The following is an 18,940-nucleotide window of genomic DNA, read 5'->3' as shown; positions in this document are numbered from 1 at the left end:
TCTGTGAATTGGTCTTTTCTTTATCTGTCCCTTCCATTTTACATTATTTTTCCCTTTTACTGTCGTTCTAGGTATTTTCTCCTGTCTTTTTACCTTTACACATTCGTGCAATGTGGCCTTTCTTTCCACAGTTGTGGCACAGTTGGTCTTTGTAAAAACACTCATTTTGGATCAGGGACGTGCACAGGAATTTTGAGGGGCAGTTGCTCTGACCTAAAAAAAAGGGCACTCTACCACTCACCCCCCCAACCACCCCCCAAATAAAATAAAAAAAACCAACGGGCTATATGCAGGACTGAGAATAACCGTGGTATAAGCGGAATAATTGACTCCGCTTCGAGTCGTGACTGAATCCACCTCAGGTGTGCATTATTTTTCTAATAATTCAACGGCCCGTCGTCAATTATTCCTTACTTGAATCACAGCTTAAATAGTGTTTTGACATCGACAACCCAAGTGCATTTTACCTCAAACTTGCGTCTAGTTAACTTTCTAAAGTAGCAATCACTTCTCGGGTCGACATTAAAAGGGGATGTGAGAGAGACGCGTGAGTGAGAGACGCAGGGAAATGAAATGCAGCTGAACGTTTCCTCTATGAAAGACACTGACAAAAACGAAAACTAAGGACATTTAATCTATAATTTTATTTTACTTTAGTTATTACAGTTTTGGTTAGTTATCGTTTTTTTGTAATGCCTCGTTTTTATTTTTATTTCAGTTAACGACGATGTTTTTTCCCACCTAGTTTTCGTTCGTTTTCGTTAACGATTATAACCTTACTCACCTTTCCGACAACGTTAAATCGTCTCACCCGACAACCGCGACAATCTCCTTCTAGTGCCGCTCATGCAGGCTCAGCTCAGGTGCCGGTCGCGTGATGCGCTGCAGCCACGTAAACAGAGTTTGCCCTTCCCCTACTGACTTTCACTTTCGGATGGGTGCCCGAATATGGAAGTGAATGAGGCTTTGCGATTTTTTTTTTTTTTTTTTTTTTTTTTTTTTATCTAGGCCTACGTGAAATTCTGCATCCATTGTACGATTTTTTGAAAAAAAATTTTCCACCTCGGAAGGGCAACGTGAGTCGAGAAGGGCATATGGGCAGTTGCTCGGGCAACCTGAGCAACCCCCCTGTGCACGTCCCTGTTTTGGATATGGTTGGACTTCCCACATCTATAACATTTCTCCTTAGGCGATTCTGACGACAGGGACATGGCATTTACTTTCAATGAGTTGCTCAGATGTTGTGATTCTCTAGATACAGCCTCCATTGACATCGCTATATCCACAGCCTTTTGATACGTGAGTGCCGATTCAGTCAATAGTTTCCTCTGAATTGATTCGCTACTCAGGCCACACACGAATCTGTCTCACAGTGCGTCATTTAAATTGTCGCCAAATTCACAGTGCTCCGCCAGTTTCTTTAATACTGCCACATATTGTGCGACACTTTCCCCCTCTGCTTGATTACGTTTGTGGAATTTGAACCTCTCTGCAATCACAATGGGTCTGGGGGTAAAATGTGCTTGGAGTGCGTCCACAATCTCATCATATTTCATAATCCCGGGCTTAATTGGTGCAATGAGACTGCGTAAAAGTCCATAAGTCGATGCCCCCATTACACTGAGAAAAACGGACACTCTTTTCTCTTCGCTAATGCCATTAGCCTCCACAAAGTGTTCAAAACGTTCTACATACGTAGTCCATTGCTCTCTTGCCTCGTCGAACGGCTCGACATGTCCGATGATCGTAGTCATCTTTTCCTCTCGACCGACGGCTCAATGTTGGCTGTGGGAACTTTGTACTCGTCGCCAATTTGTGTTATATCTGCATCAATATGCTGTAATAACTCTTCTATTCTGTTCCGTTTCAGAGCATTCACGGAGAGAACAGGAGACATGACTGCACCGCTTTTGCACTGGTTTACTCGGCACACAGCAACAACAACAACCAATGGCAAGGGAGTGCCATCTAGTGGCCATCAGGTATTGTAACATCAACTCAAATACATTACACCTATGAAAAAATATGACTTACCATTTCAGGACTCCCAATGTTTGTGCCCTCATCAGAACTGATATGATGATCAGAGGTGAATGCCAGGGGGCTTGCAGCCTTCTTAATCATTGCTTTCTTTACCTGGACAAAAATGTTAATAAGGTAAAAAAAAAAAAAAAGGAACATAAAAAGGTTGTAGGTAGTGGTGGATGAGGAGAGATTAATGATATGATTGTAGCGCTTTGGGTGTAGAATAGTTCATATTAAGGTGCTATGCTATGTAAATGCTTCATTTATTCTAAGAAAATGATTTCTGGTCCTGTTTATAAAGCATACACTACAAAAATGTAGCCAAAATCCTCAAACAGTATCATTACACTATGAACACATTGTGGAAATTCATCTTCAGAGCTGGTATGTTGATGTTGTGTGGCTAGGGCCCTGTTTTGAGAAAGGGAATTCTTCAGTTGTTGTAACATCTGGTCTCTGGCAGCCTCCTTGAGTTTGCTTTGCCTGAAGAAATTATAAGGGAAAAATAAATAAAAATTTGTTAACATCCTCCAGTCCTTCTCACACATAGACTTTACATGGGCGGGCCGCCCAGGTATATTAACTGCCGCCAAATATATTTGGCGGCACATTTATGCTTTTATTATATTTATCCTCATATACATTTATATCCGCCTAAGATAATGAAACCATCCACGATTGATTAACTAGTGGAAAATCTCCTCTTGCCCTTCATACCTGCTCGTTATGTGAGCATCAGAACTGTTTTCCTCTCTCTGACATTCCCATGTGCGCTGCAAAGACGCAGTAGATATTACACAAAGAGTGCTGCATGATGCAAAGATTTTTTTACAGTCTATGGTTGCAAAGTCACAATGTCTACTTTATGGTCTTTATAATATGCTTTAGATGGTTGTGTAATGACTGAGACAAATCAGACACAATTATTTGTTAGTTAACCAATACTTGTTTTAAGCTCACTCTGGGGTCTGGCTTCCATCCCCTAGAGAAGTTCTTAGTTACAAGTCATATTGCACCAAACTATGTGGCTGCCACACAAAAAGGTGCATATTTCCTGCATTATCCACACATAACACAGACTCTCTTGCATTAACCCTTTGAGCGGTACGGTCCCACATATGGGATTTTTATTTCAGTGCCCCTGGGCGTACGGTCCCACATATGGGATTTCGAACGTTCAGCGACGTCACATAACTGCCAGATTCAAACTGCGCTTTCGCGCTTTGGCTGTGAGACGGACGCGCGCAGCTCTTGTCATATATTGCAGCTATGCAGTGTTTTCAGCCACATAACATTTCTTTTAAGGTTTCAGACATTTAAATACGCATAAGCACCATTAAAACAATATATTTAGAGTTTATAAAATACACACTGATGTCAGACATCAGTGGAAGGAGCAATAACAATCCATTCGTTTGCAATTTGCCGACATTTATTCATATCAGACACACATAATGGGCCCAAGTAACTACAAAGTTTACTCTATTATTCTTCCAGTTCACCAGCCACTTACTTGCATATATTTTGGGAGAAACTGATGAATTCATCTGCTGTAAATCCGACTGACACGACTCTGTGAACTGCGGGGCAAACTAAGATGGCGGTCTTTAAGATCTCGCATTATAGATCAAGATAAAGATCATTTATAAAGGCTTTTAAACGACAAAACACACTCACTTACACATATTTGAGGATCGGAATATCAGATAGTTGATAACATGGTAAGCAAGTTTGTGAATGTTTTAAATAAACAAGGAAAAACAAAATAATAGCGATCCATCTGTCATACAGTGTTATTGTGGCTGCGCTCAGCGCTCGTGACACGCATGACGCTTCGCCATGGAAACATTAAAGGCAAACGTTCTAAAATAACGGTCGCCTTAAAAAAACTCACTCTGGGGGGACAGTTAGAATATTTTAAACTCACGCTCGAAAGGGTTAATGTATAGACAGACTAACTTCAGGTAACTTCAATTATGCCATGTTTAGTGTCTATGCGTTCGTATCGGGAAGATTTCAATGATTGTGTATGCAGTATATCCATACCTGTGCAACACATCAGTATTACAAGAATCTTTAATAGTTCTTATTCAAAAACTCAGCTTGTTAATCTTTCTTGGTCGTAAAAGCCCTGACAGGAGGTGTGTTGTCGCCCGGAAATACAACACCTTCATTGGCTACATCAACTTTTTTATGAGGTTGGACTTTGACCAGAGGTTAAAAACTAGAGAACAATGCCACTCCTTCTCTTCTCCTTGCTTCTGGACGACTGAATGAACCTCCTTGCTGCAGGCCTCTCCAGGCTAAGGCCTGGAGGCCTGCCGTGCCTCGGCCTACAACCAAGCCATGTGCTCATCTTTAGTTATGTGTTTGTTTGGAATCCATAAAAGCACAGTGAAAAAGTGTGTCTATCTTTTCTGCAAGGGAATGCTCAAATCTCCAATGAAAACTCTGATTAATGTACCTTATGAAGATGAGGCATCAAAGTACGGCCAACGTTTTGAGGCGAGGTACCACATTCCACAAATAATGGGGCTGATCGATGGAACTCATATTCCGATCCTACCTCCCTCTGATGGATATAAAGACTTTTTCAATAGGAAAGGGTGGCCCTCCTACGTGCTTCAAGCCGTTGTAGATGAGCAAGGCCGGTGAGAATTTTTTTTATATGTACATTGTATACACGCATGCGCGCACACATTTTTTTTTCTGTACAAACTATATATTCCTCAATAAAATGCAGAATACTTTCTGCATTATTACATTCTCAAATCATGTGCAATAACTGTTGTAACATTTGAAATTTCACAATTATTCGTTGAAATTTCACAGTTATTCAATTTTTTTAAAGGCAAGTGGTTGCAGTGCATTTATTGTAGCTACTTTTAAAGAAACGAGTTTAGTTGGCTAACTTTCAAAAAAAAAATTTAATTATTTAAAAGAAAAATTTACCACATACTTTAAATTGAGTAAATTTTTTTTAAAAAAAATTCAGCGTTTGATTTAAAAAAATACATATTAGCATTAATAAAAGCTAAAATGAAAAAAAGAAATGCAGCATTAACTAATGATGAATACAAAAACCGTGCCTAACTTTCCACATTTTTTCCCCCAGCTTCTGGCACATAAGCTGCAAAATGCCAGCCATGATGCAAGTGTGCTTAGACAATCAGAACTCTTCCAGAAATCCTACCTGGTAAACTAATCCATTTAGATTATTACATTTTCTCAAATTGTGATTTCGTATGGCAAACTACTATAATGATGTCTTATTTTCTAGGCTGTGAAAAACGTAGAAGGACAAGACCTCAGGCTAATGGTTGTTGGAGAGCCTGCTTATCCCTTACTTGACTGGTTGATCAAGGGGTACACAAATTCTCCCAATCTTACACCAGAGCAGGAATCATTCAATGTCTACCTGAGTTCACTCAGGGTAGGTGTAGAGATGGTGTTCGGCAAGCTGAAGTCAAGGTGGAGAGTGCTCCTTAAAAGAAGTGACTTTCACCTCCTCTTTTGCACCGATGGTGATCGCTACATGCTGTGCACTGCACAACTTTTGTGAGAAGCGAAGTGATGGTGTGAATTTAAACTGGTTGTCATGGAAAAATCACAGAGACGAACAGACAAGATCCAAGTGCAGGGTTTTTAATGGGTATTCCAAAATCGTAAGTCCAGAAACAGGCAAGGGTCAAAATCCATAGAGCAGTCAAAAACAGGAAACAAAGAAAACAAACAGAGAAACCGGTGACCTGAACTGAAACCTCCATAACAAAAGCAGAAACAAACAGGGTTTAAATAGACAGACAATAATAACATAATACAAGACAGCTGGGTGCAATGAAGTGATAATGAGTCCGGGAAGTGTGTTATGGGTAATGTAGTCCAAGGGGTGAAAACAAGAGTCCGGGATGGTGTGCCCTCTAGTGGCTAATTAGGGCACTCCCACTAGTGATCATGACACTGATTAAACAACATTTGTGAGATGACCAACTCTACCCTCAGCCTACCCAACCTGTTCATGCTTCGGTCAGCACAAGCGGAAAGAATGCTAGGGAAGCACTGACCCAGTATTTGGCCCATCATTTTCCCATCCGTCAAGGTGACCAACACTGAAAACAGACACTTCCAAAAAGAGTACATTACTACATATTTACTGTTTTTTACTTTTTAAAAGAAAAAAAAGAAAAAAAACATTCTCTGGTCATGAGTACATATCAAAGCAATTAACAAAAACACCTTAAGAGTGAATAAACCATTTATTGTAAATTTTGTATAGTACTGCCCTGTAATTTCTTTTCACACACTTTAAAATAATCTTTTAGTAAATATAAACTGCAGTATGACATCACAAAAACAGAAACCACTGCGAACAGTACTGTTAACTTTTTCTTAACTACAGTCTATAATCTGCAGCATTTCAATAAAGCAAGCTTAAAATGCTTATCAAAAAGATCTGTGTGACCTGTGTAAACATGTTTCAAATGTAAACTAAATGTGTTGAACAATAACTGTTGTGAAATAAACATTTTACAAAAGGAATGTCTGTTTCCTTATGGCTACAACTTGAACACCAGATTATCACAGATTCATAAATGTGTACATGCTAGTAGTGTCAGCGGTTGTGGTGGAGTATTTTTTGAAGAATGACCCCTTGTTTCTGCATATGAGTGCTGCGTTTGGGGATGGGGGCGGAACATCAGCGATACGATTCGTCTGCATGTGTAGTGCTGATGTTTGGTGTAAGATGCCACTAAGACCTGAAAGCAGTTGTCCTACAAGCCGTTCATTTGATCTGGAATGTTCCTCAACTAGTGTCATGAGGAGCCTCTCTTCATGTTCCTGGTTTCTTTGCAGTTGCTGTTCCATCCACACATTTTGAGTCTCCTGCATCTTTTCCAGAAAGGTCTGCTGCTCAGAATGACCACATCTTTATAGCTTTTTCATAGCGAGAAGTTATTTCTTGATGTAGGTCCTACAAAGGAATTGCAGATTCGTAGTTATATTTCAGAAAATATTGCATTAGACTGCATACTTTTGAGTCAAATTGAAAAGTCTGCAACTACAAATAATCAAATCTACTCTAATGTAAAAGGTAATTTGGTCATGCTTAAAAAGCTTTAAATTACAATAGACATGAAGGTGTTGATTTTGTCGGATTGTGCGGAATCTGTGCAAGTAAAAATATAATATATTCCTTAACGCAAACAATATATATGAGATATAGATACACTTTTTTTTTTTACACTGCAAATACATACTTGATGTTAAATATCAGGTGATTATTAAGCCAGAATTTTATCAACAATTCTTAATAACCCTTTCCTTTTCCCAATTTTACTTGTACTCTAGGTTACCTTGTATTGTCTAACATTTGCCAATATGTACTGTTAAGTGTGTAAACTGTAATGACAAATTGTATGTCTGTCATTTTTTAAGTCAATTTAGACAAAAGCATCTTCTAAATTAATAAATGAGGAGTTCAGATGAAAAGGCCTAAGTGCGTGTGAAATGTTCTTTAAAATTATAATTTTTTTAATCAGGGTCTTATGTTTATGTTCAGTTATTTCAGTATAATGGCAATGTAAAAATCCTATGCAATGCAATTAAAGCCGAGTTCAGACTGCACGATTTTAGCCCCGATTTTGGCTCGCCGACAGGTTTTGAGAAATCGCTGACAAATGCCCGAAATTACAGGCAAATCGGTGCTCGTTCATGTGAGTGACAATCACGCAGTGTGAATGAGCAAAGACGCGATCTGAGAGAATCAATTCAAAATCCTGCAGTGTGAAAAGTTTTCTGACTGAAAACTACATCGGCAATGACCGACAGCCAATGAGAGAGCGAGATACAGAGCAGCAGGGAGTTCGGGGAGGAGTTATAGACCACAATATCAGCAAGCATGGCTTTGTTTCAGATAAACATTACAATACTATCAAACAGAAACAAAGCACAAACATTTGCTTGACCATCCGCAACAGCAGCACATTGAAAAGTTATTTATTTACCTCCAACTCTCGTTGCAGAACACACAATCCACAGTCTCCCCAACCATTTCCTCCTCCATATTCTTCTTTTCTTTTTCTTGTTTCGCTGCAAATCAGCGCACAGGCAATTCGTATTGCAAGCTTCTTGCGGGCTACCGTTTTTAATAATAATAATAACTCCGGTCTTGCACGCGTGATATTGCGTTGTTTCCTTGTCACATCTCGCGTGTGATTGGTTGAAACAAGTTTGCGTGCCAGACAGAGTTGTCGGCGATTCTTCCTATTGTAAAGTCACGCAGTGTGAAACCGTCTGTCGCCGATCTATCGTGCAGTTTGAACACAGCAGCGACTGAATGCTGGCCAAGATAGTCATGCAGTGTGAAAAGAACAGTGACCCGACTGCTTTGAAAATCGTGCAGTCTGAACTCGGCTTAAGGTGAAATTACTAAACCTAAACACAGGAGCCTAAGAAAAAATAATAGTTTTAGAAGAAAATTTCAGATGGCACTTAGAGGCTTTTGCATCTGAACTTTTCAATTGTAAATGTTGAATCATGCAAGTAAAAGTCTCATTAATATTATAATAATAAAAATATATACATAACTTTTCTCTTTCGTGGCCCCTGTGAAGAGGTCTCTTCATGTAAACCTGGGGTGGTTTCACTACTGGAAGACGCCATAGAAGCTTCATCAAAAGGGCTGTCTATATTGTCCTCGGAGTATGAATCTTCTGAATGAAGAATACACAGTCAAATTTAATGTTTGTCAGATATTTCTTATAGTACATTAGGCATGCATGAACATATGTGCGCACTTTAACTTGATACCACCAACATAGAAAAGCCCACTAGGTTAATTAAATGGATTTACATGGTTTAAAATACAGGACACAACTGTCAAGGTAATCTCATAGGCCTACCTACATTGCGGACATTTGCATATCTCCACGAAATTACATTTCTGTCACTAATCACGAAGAAGTGTTCGCTAGATCACCTGAAGTAACTAATTTAAACAAGTTACATATAAAAGCAGTGTTAGTTAGTCTACCTTACCTGGACTGTTGGTCGTGTCTTCCGAGGGCAAGTCCTCGGAGAAGCGGACATCCACGCCGTTATCCTCAGGGTTTGCAATAGGACGCTCTCCCATAAATGAATCATAAATAATTTCGTAAAATGGAAAACTGGACAGGTCACTACCACTTTTACCATTCTGTGATTTAGCTTTGAAGAACGCCGTTTTTATTAACTTCCATCTGTTTTTGATTTGCTCGATTGCTCGACTGAAACCTGCAATCTGCATTTCTTCAAACATCTCCTTAAACAGCTCGTTATTGCGGACCTTTCTTCCGTCCAGTCTCTCCACTATTTTTTTCTCTTTCAATATGTTTAGTAAGTAGTTTATTTCCTCCGTCGTCCGGTTTTTTCCACCCCCCCACCATCTTCACAACTAAAGACGTGAACGTGAGTTTGTGCGCTGCGTAATAAGTGTCACTGCGCATGTGCCCCAGACACTTCTGAATACGATTGAGAAAGTAGTCGGATTCAAGCGTTTACATGGTCATTTTTTGCTGTTGGATCGGATTAGAAAAGGAATAAACCACCCCTTCCAATCCGATCGAAATTTCATTCAGATCGAGTTCAATCGGATCGATTAAGGTGTTTACATGAACGTTTTTCAATCCGATTGAGCCTTCAATCCGATTACAAGTGGATTATTTGGGTGCATGTAAACGTAGCCAGTGTCAGGTCCAGACACAGCACTGGATCCAGGAATGTAAAGCCCACCCAACAGGCCCAATGGTGGTTTTCCCATAGGACGGGGAAGGTTTCTTGCACGTTCAGTCTTTTCAGTGTGGCAAAGTAGTTTAATTAAACTCCATTTTATTATGACCTTGAATTTATGTTGGAATGCCAATTCATTATTGACCATTTATATTTAAAATTTAGACATTTGAATATTCTATTTAACTCTTTACTCTTATTGTATTCATTCATTCATTCTATCTAAAAGTATTTGTTTAGTCCCCATAGATCTGTATACACTTGAATTAAAGTAACACTATCTCTAGTCTAGTCAGAGGTCACAACCACTACTACAGATAAGCCGACCATTATTACTCCTCTGATAGTAGCTTTGGTTTGGTTATGCCATGGTTTCCCACGTACACTTAGCTAGAGTAACATTACAATAAACAGAGGTAAGGCTCACCCTATTTAGTTTGGTCGATCAACATTTTGTTGTCCTAAACGGAAATTCCCTTTTTAGCATTTACAGTCTAAGTACACTTGAACTAATGCTAAGCGTTAGTCAATGTAAATGTATCATGCCAATTACTTAATCAATTCAAAGATGATCAATACAAAACATCAAATGCTCAAAAATAGTTAAAGATGAATACCTGACATTAGAAAAATAGACATTGCTGAGTGTCCTGGACGCTAAATTGTCATATACAATATGCCAGTTCAAGTATATAACAATTAGTTCAAACTTTGACCTGTGGAGGGCAGTAATACACTCAGCAGCGTCTACACTGCTGGAATTCAAATAGAGGAGAAGAAGAAGAAGAAGAAGGGTGCTTCTCGTTGGCTGCGTCCGAAAACCTAGGTAGCTGTCTTGCTGCCTCGCTGTCTTATAAGAGAATGACTTGTACGGCAGCATTTGTGCATGAAGGCACCTCACGAAACTGATTTCAGACAGACTTTTGAGGCAGCGTAACAGTTTAATGATCTACAGCAATATAGCGTGAGCTTTGGTGAGAACTAAACAAATAATTAATTACTACAGTAGTAATTTCTCGATAGGAATGATATAATAATTGAAATATGTTGGTCAAAATCGTACATTTACACACAAACTGAGCAGCAAACGGAACTTCCGGACGCCATCTTTATTTTTCTAGCTCAAGTGTCACAGAATGGAAAGCACAGGATTGTGGGATATCAAAGGCAGCTAAGGATACATCTATGCTTCCTTCAAAAATCGATCAGATGAAGGTATCTCATGAGACAGGAAGTGAAGCTAACATTGGATTCGGACATGCCTTGATGCCTTACTACCTGGAAATGTGTCCTCAGAAGGCAGCATTTTCCAGTTTTCGGACGCAGCCAATATCCCTCCTCGTTTCCTCGTTCCTCCGTTCTCCATCCTATGACCCGGAAACCGATTGAGCTCAGCCATCTTGAAGGATATCTCAATTCTCTAATTGCACCATGAGGAGGTGAGGATCGAGGAGTGAGGAGGCTTCCCGAGGAGTCATGAGCGAGGATACACAGGTGCATCCTTTGTGGAAGTCTTTCTCATCGAGAAACGTGACGCACGCATAAATTCTCCTCCCCCTTCATATCTGTCACAATAATTTAAATAGATGCTTTAATGTATGCAGTTTAAATAAACTTTACATCTCACATATTTCAACGGGGCATCTTGTTTTATTAATATTTATAATATATATTTTTTTTTAAATAGCCAAACTTTAACAACATGTGGGTAGATCCCTCGAGTGCAGCTGATGACGCTTTGAAGAGACGCTAAAGGGAGCGAGGATATATCATTTCACTTAATTCAATTCATCCGTCCTCGCATCTTTTCCTTGTTTCCTTCCCTCACATCCTGAAGGGGTGGAGCTAAGATGCGAGGAAAGGAAACGAGGATGCACAAATAAGAATTGAGAAGCACCCGAAGAAGAAAAGAGCTATTTCAAGATGAGCATTTATGGTTAAAATGTATAAAATAAAAAAATAAAATAAAAAAAATGAGCGATGGTTTCTCTAGATAAGACCCTTATTTCTCGTCTGGGATCACGTAGAACGCTTTGAAGCTGCAATGAAACTAATTTTGACCTTCAACCGTTTGGAGTCCATTGAAATCCACTATATGGAGAAAAATCCTGGAATATTTTCATCAAAAAAAAAAAAAGAAAAAAAAAAGACATGAACATCTTGGATGACATGGGGGTGAGTAAATTATCAGGAAATTTTAATTAGAAAGTGAATTAATTCTTAAAAAACAGATTCAGTATGTGGCTCATGAGAGATCTGCCCCTGAATGGACGTGTTCTGCTCTCAAAAGCAGAAGGATCTCAAGGTCTGTTTATATATGGATGTCAGCAGATGCTCCAAACAATGTTGTCAGGAAATTAGACAAGATTCTTCAGGATTTTATTTGGAGGAAGAAAATACACTATTTACTGAAAGATATTCTAAACAATAATAGAGAATTTGGTGGCCTTCAAGTTTTACATTTTACAGATCCTAATAATGTGTTTAAGATAAAATAGATAATTGGATTTATTAAAAATAAAGATAGTGCATGGAATGTTTTCATATTTAAGTCTTTGGGTGGCATTCATTTTCTTTTAAAATTTATTTTTTTGGTCGAAAAAATCCCAGTTAAACCAGCAAACTTTCATAAGCAGGCACTGCTGGCTTGGCAATTAATCTATAAAAATAACTTTTCACCGCATCAATACTTCATATGGAATAATAAAGACATCTTGTACAAAAAGAAGTCAATCTTTAATCAGAAATGGGATGTTGGATGGAATTCTTACTGTTAGTCAGTCGCTTAATGAACAAGGTTTACTTTTAACATATTCTGAATTTATCAATAGATTTATGATTCTTGTGAGGCCAAAAGAATATGCTATTATCTTTGATGCAATCCCTGACAGAGTTGTTACGAAATCCTGGATTCTATCCTATAAATGTTGATCGTCAAACCAGTTTTTATAGTGATACAATATTTATGGGAGATATTAATATAGTAATAGATAAATGCAGTAACAAATATATATATATATATATATATATATATATATATATATACTATTTGCCTTGTTCAACAGTGTTTTGATCTACTAAATATGAAAATATTAACTGGAAAAGAGTATGGTAATAACAAATACACTTTTTTTTTATTAATAATAAAATTAGAGAAGTGCCCTATAAAATTGTACACAGAATTTACCCTGTCAAGGAGTTGCTTGAACATTTCCATTTGAATATTGAAAACTGATGCGAATTTTGTGGCAATGCCAAAGAATCAGTGACTCATCTTTTTTTAATTGTATATATTAAAAAAAAATGTGTTGGTTGGATGTAATTTATTAATTTAATTTATTAGATCGTGTATACAAATAGATCTGTATGATGTGGTCTTTTTTATTTATTTTTTATTCCAAATGCACCATGTGCTTCTTTATACAACTTTTTATTTTACTTGGAAAATATCACATTCATAGTTAGCACTTAATATTTCTGTATATGGCCAAATCATTCACAAAATCATACATTAAGGAATGTTTACGCTCAGGCTCGAAGCGTCTAAGCCAATAAGATTTGCTGAATTATCAACCAATGAAATTGTGCCCCGCCCCTTCGTCCAGACCGCTTGGAATCGTGAATCGTGGAACGCGTTATTGTGACGTCACAGTGCGCGCAGCCGCTTCATAAATCGAGTCAGTCGAAACTCTTTGTCAGAGTTTAAAGCTGCTCTTTGGTCTCTTGCGATCGATCTGTAGTACTGAGTGTTACAAGTCTACCGCTAGAACCAACAGGCAAATACAGTGTTCACAGCTCGTTGAGATGGAGCATCTGGCGACTGTTACATTGGACACTATGTTTGCCAACTTTCCACTGGAGCTGGAAAGCTGCAGCAGCTTGGACTCATTCGAGGACGCTCAAGTTGAGCCGCTGAGTGGCGCTGTGAAGCCGGCTGACAGAAAGGCCTGCAGTAGCAGCTGCCAACAGCTCCCGACAGAGGCGCCTCGACCACCGGCTGTCCCTACAGTCGCCTGGGAGGACGATTCAACAGGTAACTGACAACGTTAATAAGTCAAACTGCAGGAGACAATTACTTTGTGACTTCTATGTAACAGCATCAGCACTGTGTTTTTAACTTTTCAAGTGTTCTTGGAAATTTGCTGAGCACAGAAACAATGCAAAACCTGCTAATTATTCACATGAACTCGCTGCATTAGGACAGTTTTACTCGTGAATCATGTAGCTGTAATCTGTGCTGATAAAAACAATGTTTCTAATCAACATTCATTCATATACTGTATATTGCGTATTTTTAAAAAATATATTTTTTGTATGTTGTTATTTCCTGTTTACTTATTCTATTTTTATTTGTCTTGTCACTGTCATTCTGTCTCACTTGTGTAAACATACCTGGCAATAAAGCTCTTTCTCACTCTGATTGTTTGCAGAAAAGCACACACAAGGGAGGAAGTCTAAGAAAGAATCCATCCAAACCCAGGAAGAAACCCAAGTGTGTGCTTTTGTGCCTGAGGATCCATCGCAGGAGCTTCCACACACATCCGGCGTGGATCCGACAGGCACAGATCCGCGGGAGTCTGAGCCAACAGACCGTGAGTCTCCAGATATTACCACTCTGATTCATGTCTATGTCAGCCTGATGTTTCTGGGTTTAGTTTTCATTTTTCCTCGTCTTCTGCTGGTTCCTCACCTGAAAGACCACCAAAAGATCTGTATTTTTTTAGTGTGTGGAAAAAGCGGCAATTACTAAAAACTAAACTAGCCAATCAGATTTCTCTTTACCAATCCACACCCATACACACACAAACACATTTGACTTCACAACACACAAACGCACACCTTTATTTATTCTCATTCCCTCTTGCTTTCTTAGTATGTCATGAGTGCACACAGATTAATAACCAATTTGGGGAAAAACTGGCATTAGGTTAGTGCCCTTTATGGTACGCACAATTAGGATAATTACGGTGTGACTTCAATGTGAAACAGCATCAGCACTGAGTTTGTACTCTTTCTAGTGTTGTTGGAAATTGGCCCAGAAACTCTCATGAACTCGCAACATAAAGCAGCTCTACATTAGGACAGATTTACTAGTTAATCATTCGGCTGTAATCTGTGCTGATAAAAACAGATGTTTCTAATCAATATTCATACATGTACTATCTATTTTTGTCTATTGTGTATTTTTTTTAAAAATATATTTTTTGTATGTTGTTATTTCTTATTTACTTCTTCTATTTTATTATCTGTGTCTTGTCACTGTCATTCTGTCTCTCATGTGTAAACATACCTGGCAATAAAGCTCTTTCTCACTCTGATTGTTTGCAGAAAAGCGCACAAAATGGAGGAAATTCCTTGCTGGCCTCCGGAGAGCGTGGAAGTCGATAAAAGGATCCTTCCAAACCCAGGAAGAAACCCAAGTGTGTGCTTTTGTGCCTGAGGATCCATCGCAGGAGCTTCCACACACATCCGGCGTGGATCCGACAGGCACAGATCCGCAGGAGTCTGAGCCAACAGACCGTGAGTCTCCAGATATTACCACTCTGATTCATGTCTATGTCAGCCTGATGTTTCTGGGTTTAGTTTTCATTTTTCCTCGTCTTCTGCTGATCTGCACAGGTGTATTTCGTCACAAGCAGATGCTGCTGGAGTTCATTCTCATGCTGTATATTAATATGTTGTTGTGCATTTTTCAGGATCCTTTGAATCTCTTTATGATGTGGTAAAGAAACTGAAGTCGAGACGTGGTGTCAGTTATCATCTAGGATTTCGAAACTCCGATGACAAACGAGTATGTTGCCCTTTCTGTAGACACATATATATTCTGTATATTTCTGTCTTTACTCTTTCAGTCCTGATGAAAACATCAGTGTTTACAGTTTTGATCAAAAAGGTACAGACTGTTAGATTAGATGTACACAATCAAAAATAAATCAGTTTACAAAAATGTTCTTCATTTTTCAGGTATTGATCAAATTTATTAAGAAGAACCGGCCTGAGAAACTAGTGGAATTGGTAAGTTGAAAAGACTTTATTCTTCATAAAATGTTTTATTAAATTCTAATTTGGTAATTGATTAAAGTTTGTATGTGGACAGAGTAAGATATAATTGAAATAGCCTAGAAACATCAGTTGTAAAGTACATTGCTTTCATCTTCGGCAGCCCTAGAGTGGAAAATGAAGTGTACCGGGCCTTTAGTTAGGAGATTTGAGATGGGTAAGGAGTTAACTAAGCTTTTGTCAATCTCTTTTCTTTAGCCTGGGTATTCCAACCCTTTAAGTCAAGAGGCAGCTGCAATGTTGATGGTGCAAAAGCCTCCAACTAGCGAGCATCTCGTACAATTATATGATCACTTTGTCATGGAAGATCAAGACATCTTGATTATGGAGTATCCACGTTCCTACATCAGCCTGTTTGATTATGTCCAACGAAACAGCAGTAACCTGACCGAAACCGAGGTGAAACTCATCATTCAGGGGCTCATTGTTGCTCTTCATCACTGCATGAGTCGTGGTGTTTATCGTCGCACGCATATGAAAAACATCCTTGTCCACACAAATACCCTGCATGTAAAGCTGATGGACTTTGGAGGCGCACTGCTCGTCGAAGAAAGACGTGAGTCGGCTTTTTAAGCACAGTTCACTGATGGTGTTTTACTGAACACTGAGCCTGTATTTCTTACAGGAGAAGATGAACCTCTATTAATCAGTGCAATCAGAAAATATGCTGAATGGGCAACAACTGAGGACTTACGCATACTGCTGGATCTGCTGGTCCCGAGAATAAGTCGTTGCTTTTGGATGAGACCACGCGTGTCCAAAGGTGAGACCAATAACTAGTGTGAAAAACATATAAAGCCCTGACATGAGTGACAGTGAAATTATCAGTGGGCATCCAGAGAAAGTCATAGTAACAAATGCAGTGTATTTCATGGTAACATTACCTTACATGAACTACATATCTCAGTCAAACATGACTAATCAGATCTCTTATAAAAAATGTTTACAGAATGCCTGGATCTTCTTGAGCACCTTCATGATGTAAAGTCACGGATGACGTTACAGGCTATGTTGAAGCATGACTGGTTTAAAAGAAAAACTGAAGCATAAGAAAAGTAAGCATAAGAGAAAGAGATTTTTAAAAATTTTTTTGACAGATTAAGGCCGCCTTGGCACCTTTTGACCATAATTAATGTCATGCTTTCATTATTTGCCAGGTTCCCCTGCATTGGCAGCTCAGGGCCTATAGTTCAGCTGTATGGGTCATCAGCCGGGGACGGTTCACGCTTTAACCCTGGAGCGTGGATAAGACCACGTGTGTCCAAAGGTGAGACCAACAACAGGTACAAAATGGAAATGACATTGCTTGAAAAACATATAAAGATCTGACATGAGTGACAGTAAAATTGTTTGTGTCAAAACTTGATGAGTGTAAAGAGATGGAAAAGAGATGTTTTTTTTGATAGATTCAGGCCTTCTTGGCACCTCTTGACCATAATTAATATCATGCTCTCATTATTTGGCAGGTTCCCCTGCATTGGCAGCTCAGGGCCTATAGCTCAGCTGCGGGGTTATCAGACTGGGACCCCAGGGACGGTTTACGGCTTTAACCCCGGGACGTTCCCCTTTCACCCCTGCATGATGACACTGATGGCAACTGTCCTCTACTTGTGAAATGTTTGTGTGCCACCAACCCTCTCAGAACATTATCACGTCCCACTGATAGCAGTGCGAGCCCCACCTTGCAGCCTGACAGGAAGTGCTGGAGGCTTACATTTGGACTCCGTTCTTCCAGGCCAGACCACCATGTTTCAGACAAGCGTCGTGTCAAGCCCAGCCATTTTCCTGAATTACTGTGGACAAGGATTTCACACAACTTCAGTGTCCACACAATTTTACGCCACACCTTGTACTTGCCTGGAAGCTGGCTTTAATCAATCCTTCCTTAGTGAAAAAATAGCACAATTTATTCAAATGTAATTTAGTGTAACTAAATGTATTTGTGGCACACTGTAAATTGTTATACTTAAAGTCTGTTCAAGTGGATCAACTCATTTTGTACTAAATGCATTTTAGTTGTCCAAAAGAAGTGCTGAAGTTCAGGTTGTATTAATTGTAAACTTGTAGTGTGCTAATGGCTTCATTATTGTGTGATTCTAATACAATAAAGTGATAAATACAATACAATAATAATACAATAAAGTGATCTTTAAAAATAATGGCACAGCTTAGGAATTTGTCTTTACTGGTATTTTACAGACACCCCCTAGTATACCAGTAAAGCTCACTTATCTAGAGATCAGAGAGACATTGGGAACAGATATATGTACACCCATGGATTCAAACCCGGGTCTGTAAATGTTAGAAAGTCATGCAAATATTTCCATTTTGCTGCTAAACTTCACAGTGAACAAGCGCAATAGAAGTGCAATAATTCTAAAATATACATTTCGCTAAAATACGAGGCGTCTAATCGACGGTAATCCATCCATATCAGCTGTGCCAACATGCATAAACTGGAGCGGGATTGCATGTCACTTGTACGTACAATCAATCATTTCTCCTCTCAAACTCACTGGAGCATCTCCAAAGCAACAGGCCGGAGTTATGAAATATTCGGTGTCTGAGATTTCCGGTGACACTGGGCGGAGCTTACATGAATATTCACGAGGTTACAACTGTTTTGATTTTATTTTAGTTCGTTTGAGGAGATAACTTGTATAAATGTATCTGTGGTTGCATAATAAAAGTTTCAGTTGTGATTGTGTCATTCCCTATTGCTTTCTCAGATAGCCTGCATAACTTTAACCAGGCATTATTATTTTTAAAACACATTGAGAGTTAGATTTATGTTCTGTTTATATTTTTGACATGCATTAATTAATGTAAACCTTCTTTATCCTTTTCTGCAAAACACACAATGCTCTCTATATGATTAGAAACATGATGAGACAGTGATATTAGCTTCCCTGCAGCACTTTCACAAGGTTTTATTTTAATGCGCTTTCCACAACAATTAAAATGTTACAATTGAATTACAAGTGGTTAAATTGATCAGCTACAAAACTAAAAGTTACTAATGCAGGTTTTATTTAAAAATATTTATATGGAGAAGACAATTGGCAAAAGTGTGAGGAATATTATTGTT

At 38.7% G+C, this 18,940-nt stretch overlaps 1 protein-coding gene across 3 annotated transcripts; it reads left to right on the top strand.

Annotated features, from left to right (window-relative positions):
• The first annotated feature begins 13,188 nt into the window (after positions 1-13,188).
• LOC125262925 (serine/threonine-protein kinase pim-1-like) lies at positions 13,189-17,985 on the top strand. 3 transcript variants are annotated; one of them, XM_048181772.1, is made up of 10 exons: positions 13,189-13,825; positions 14,223-14,384; positions 15,121-15,312; positions 15,489-15,583; positions 15,757-15,807; positions 16,051-16,408; positions 16,478-16,615; positions 16,802-16,907; positions 17,010-17,119; positions 17,319-17,985. In XM_048181772.1, the coding sequence occupies exons 1-8, from the start codon at positions 13,597-13,599 to the stop codon at positions 16,900-16,902; spliced, it is 1,326 nt and encodes a 441-aa protein (XP_048037729.1). In that variant the 5' UTR covers positions 13,189-13,596; the 3' UTR covers positions 16,903-16,907; positions 17,010-17,119; positions 17,319-17,985. The 3 variants fall into 3 exon arrangements, with proteins under 3 accessions (XP_048037729.1, XP_048037736.1, XP_048037743.1); XM_048181779.1 differs by having other exon boundaries at positions 17,010-17,135; XM_048181786.1 differs by lacking the exon at positions 15,121-15,312.
• The last annotated feature ends 955 nt before the right edge of the window (positions 17,986-18,940 follow it).

The sequence above is a fragment of the Megalobrama amblycephala genome, linkage group LG1 (assembly GCF_018812025.1).
Source record: "Megalobrama amblycephala isolate DHTTF-2021 linkage group LG1, ASM1881202v1, whole genome shotgun sequence".
NCBI lineage: Eukaryota > Metazoa > Chordata > Actinopteri > Cypriniformes > Xenocyprididae > Megalobrama > Megalobrama amblycephala.
Note: the sequence above shows the minus strand (reverse complement) of the source record. Positions and strands in the feature narration are given on the sequence as shown.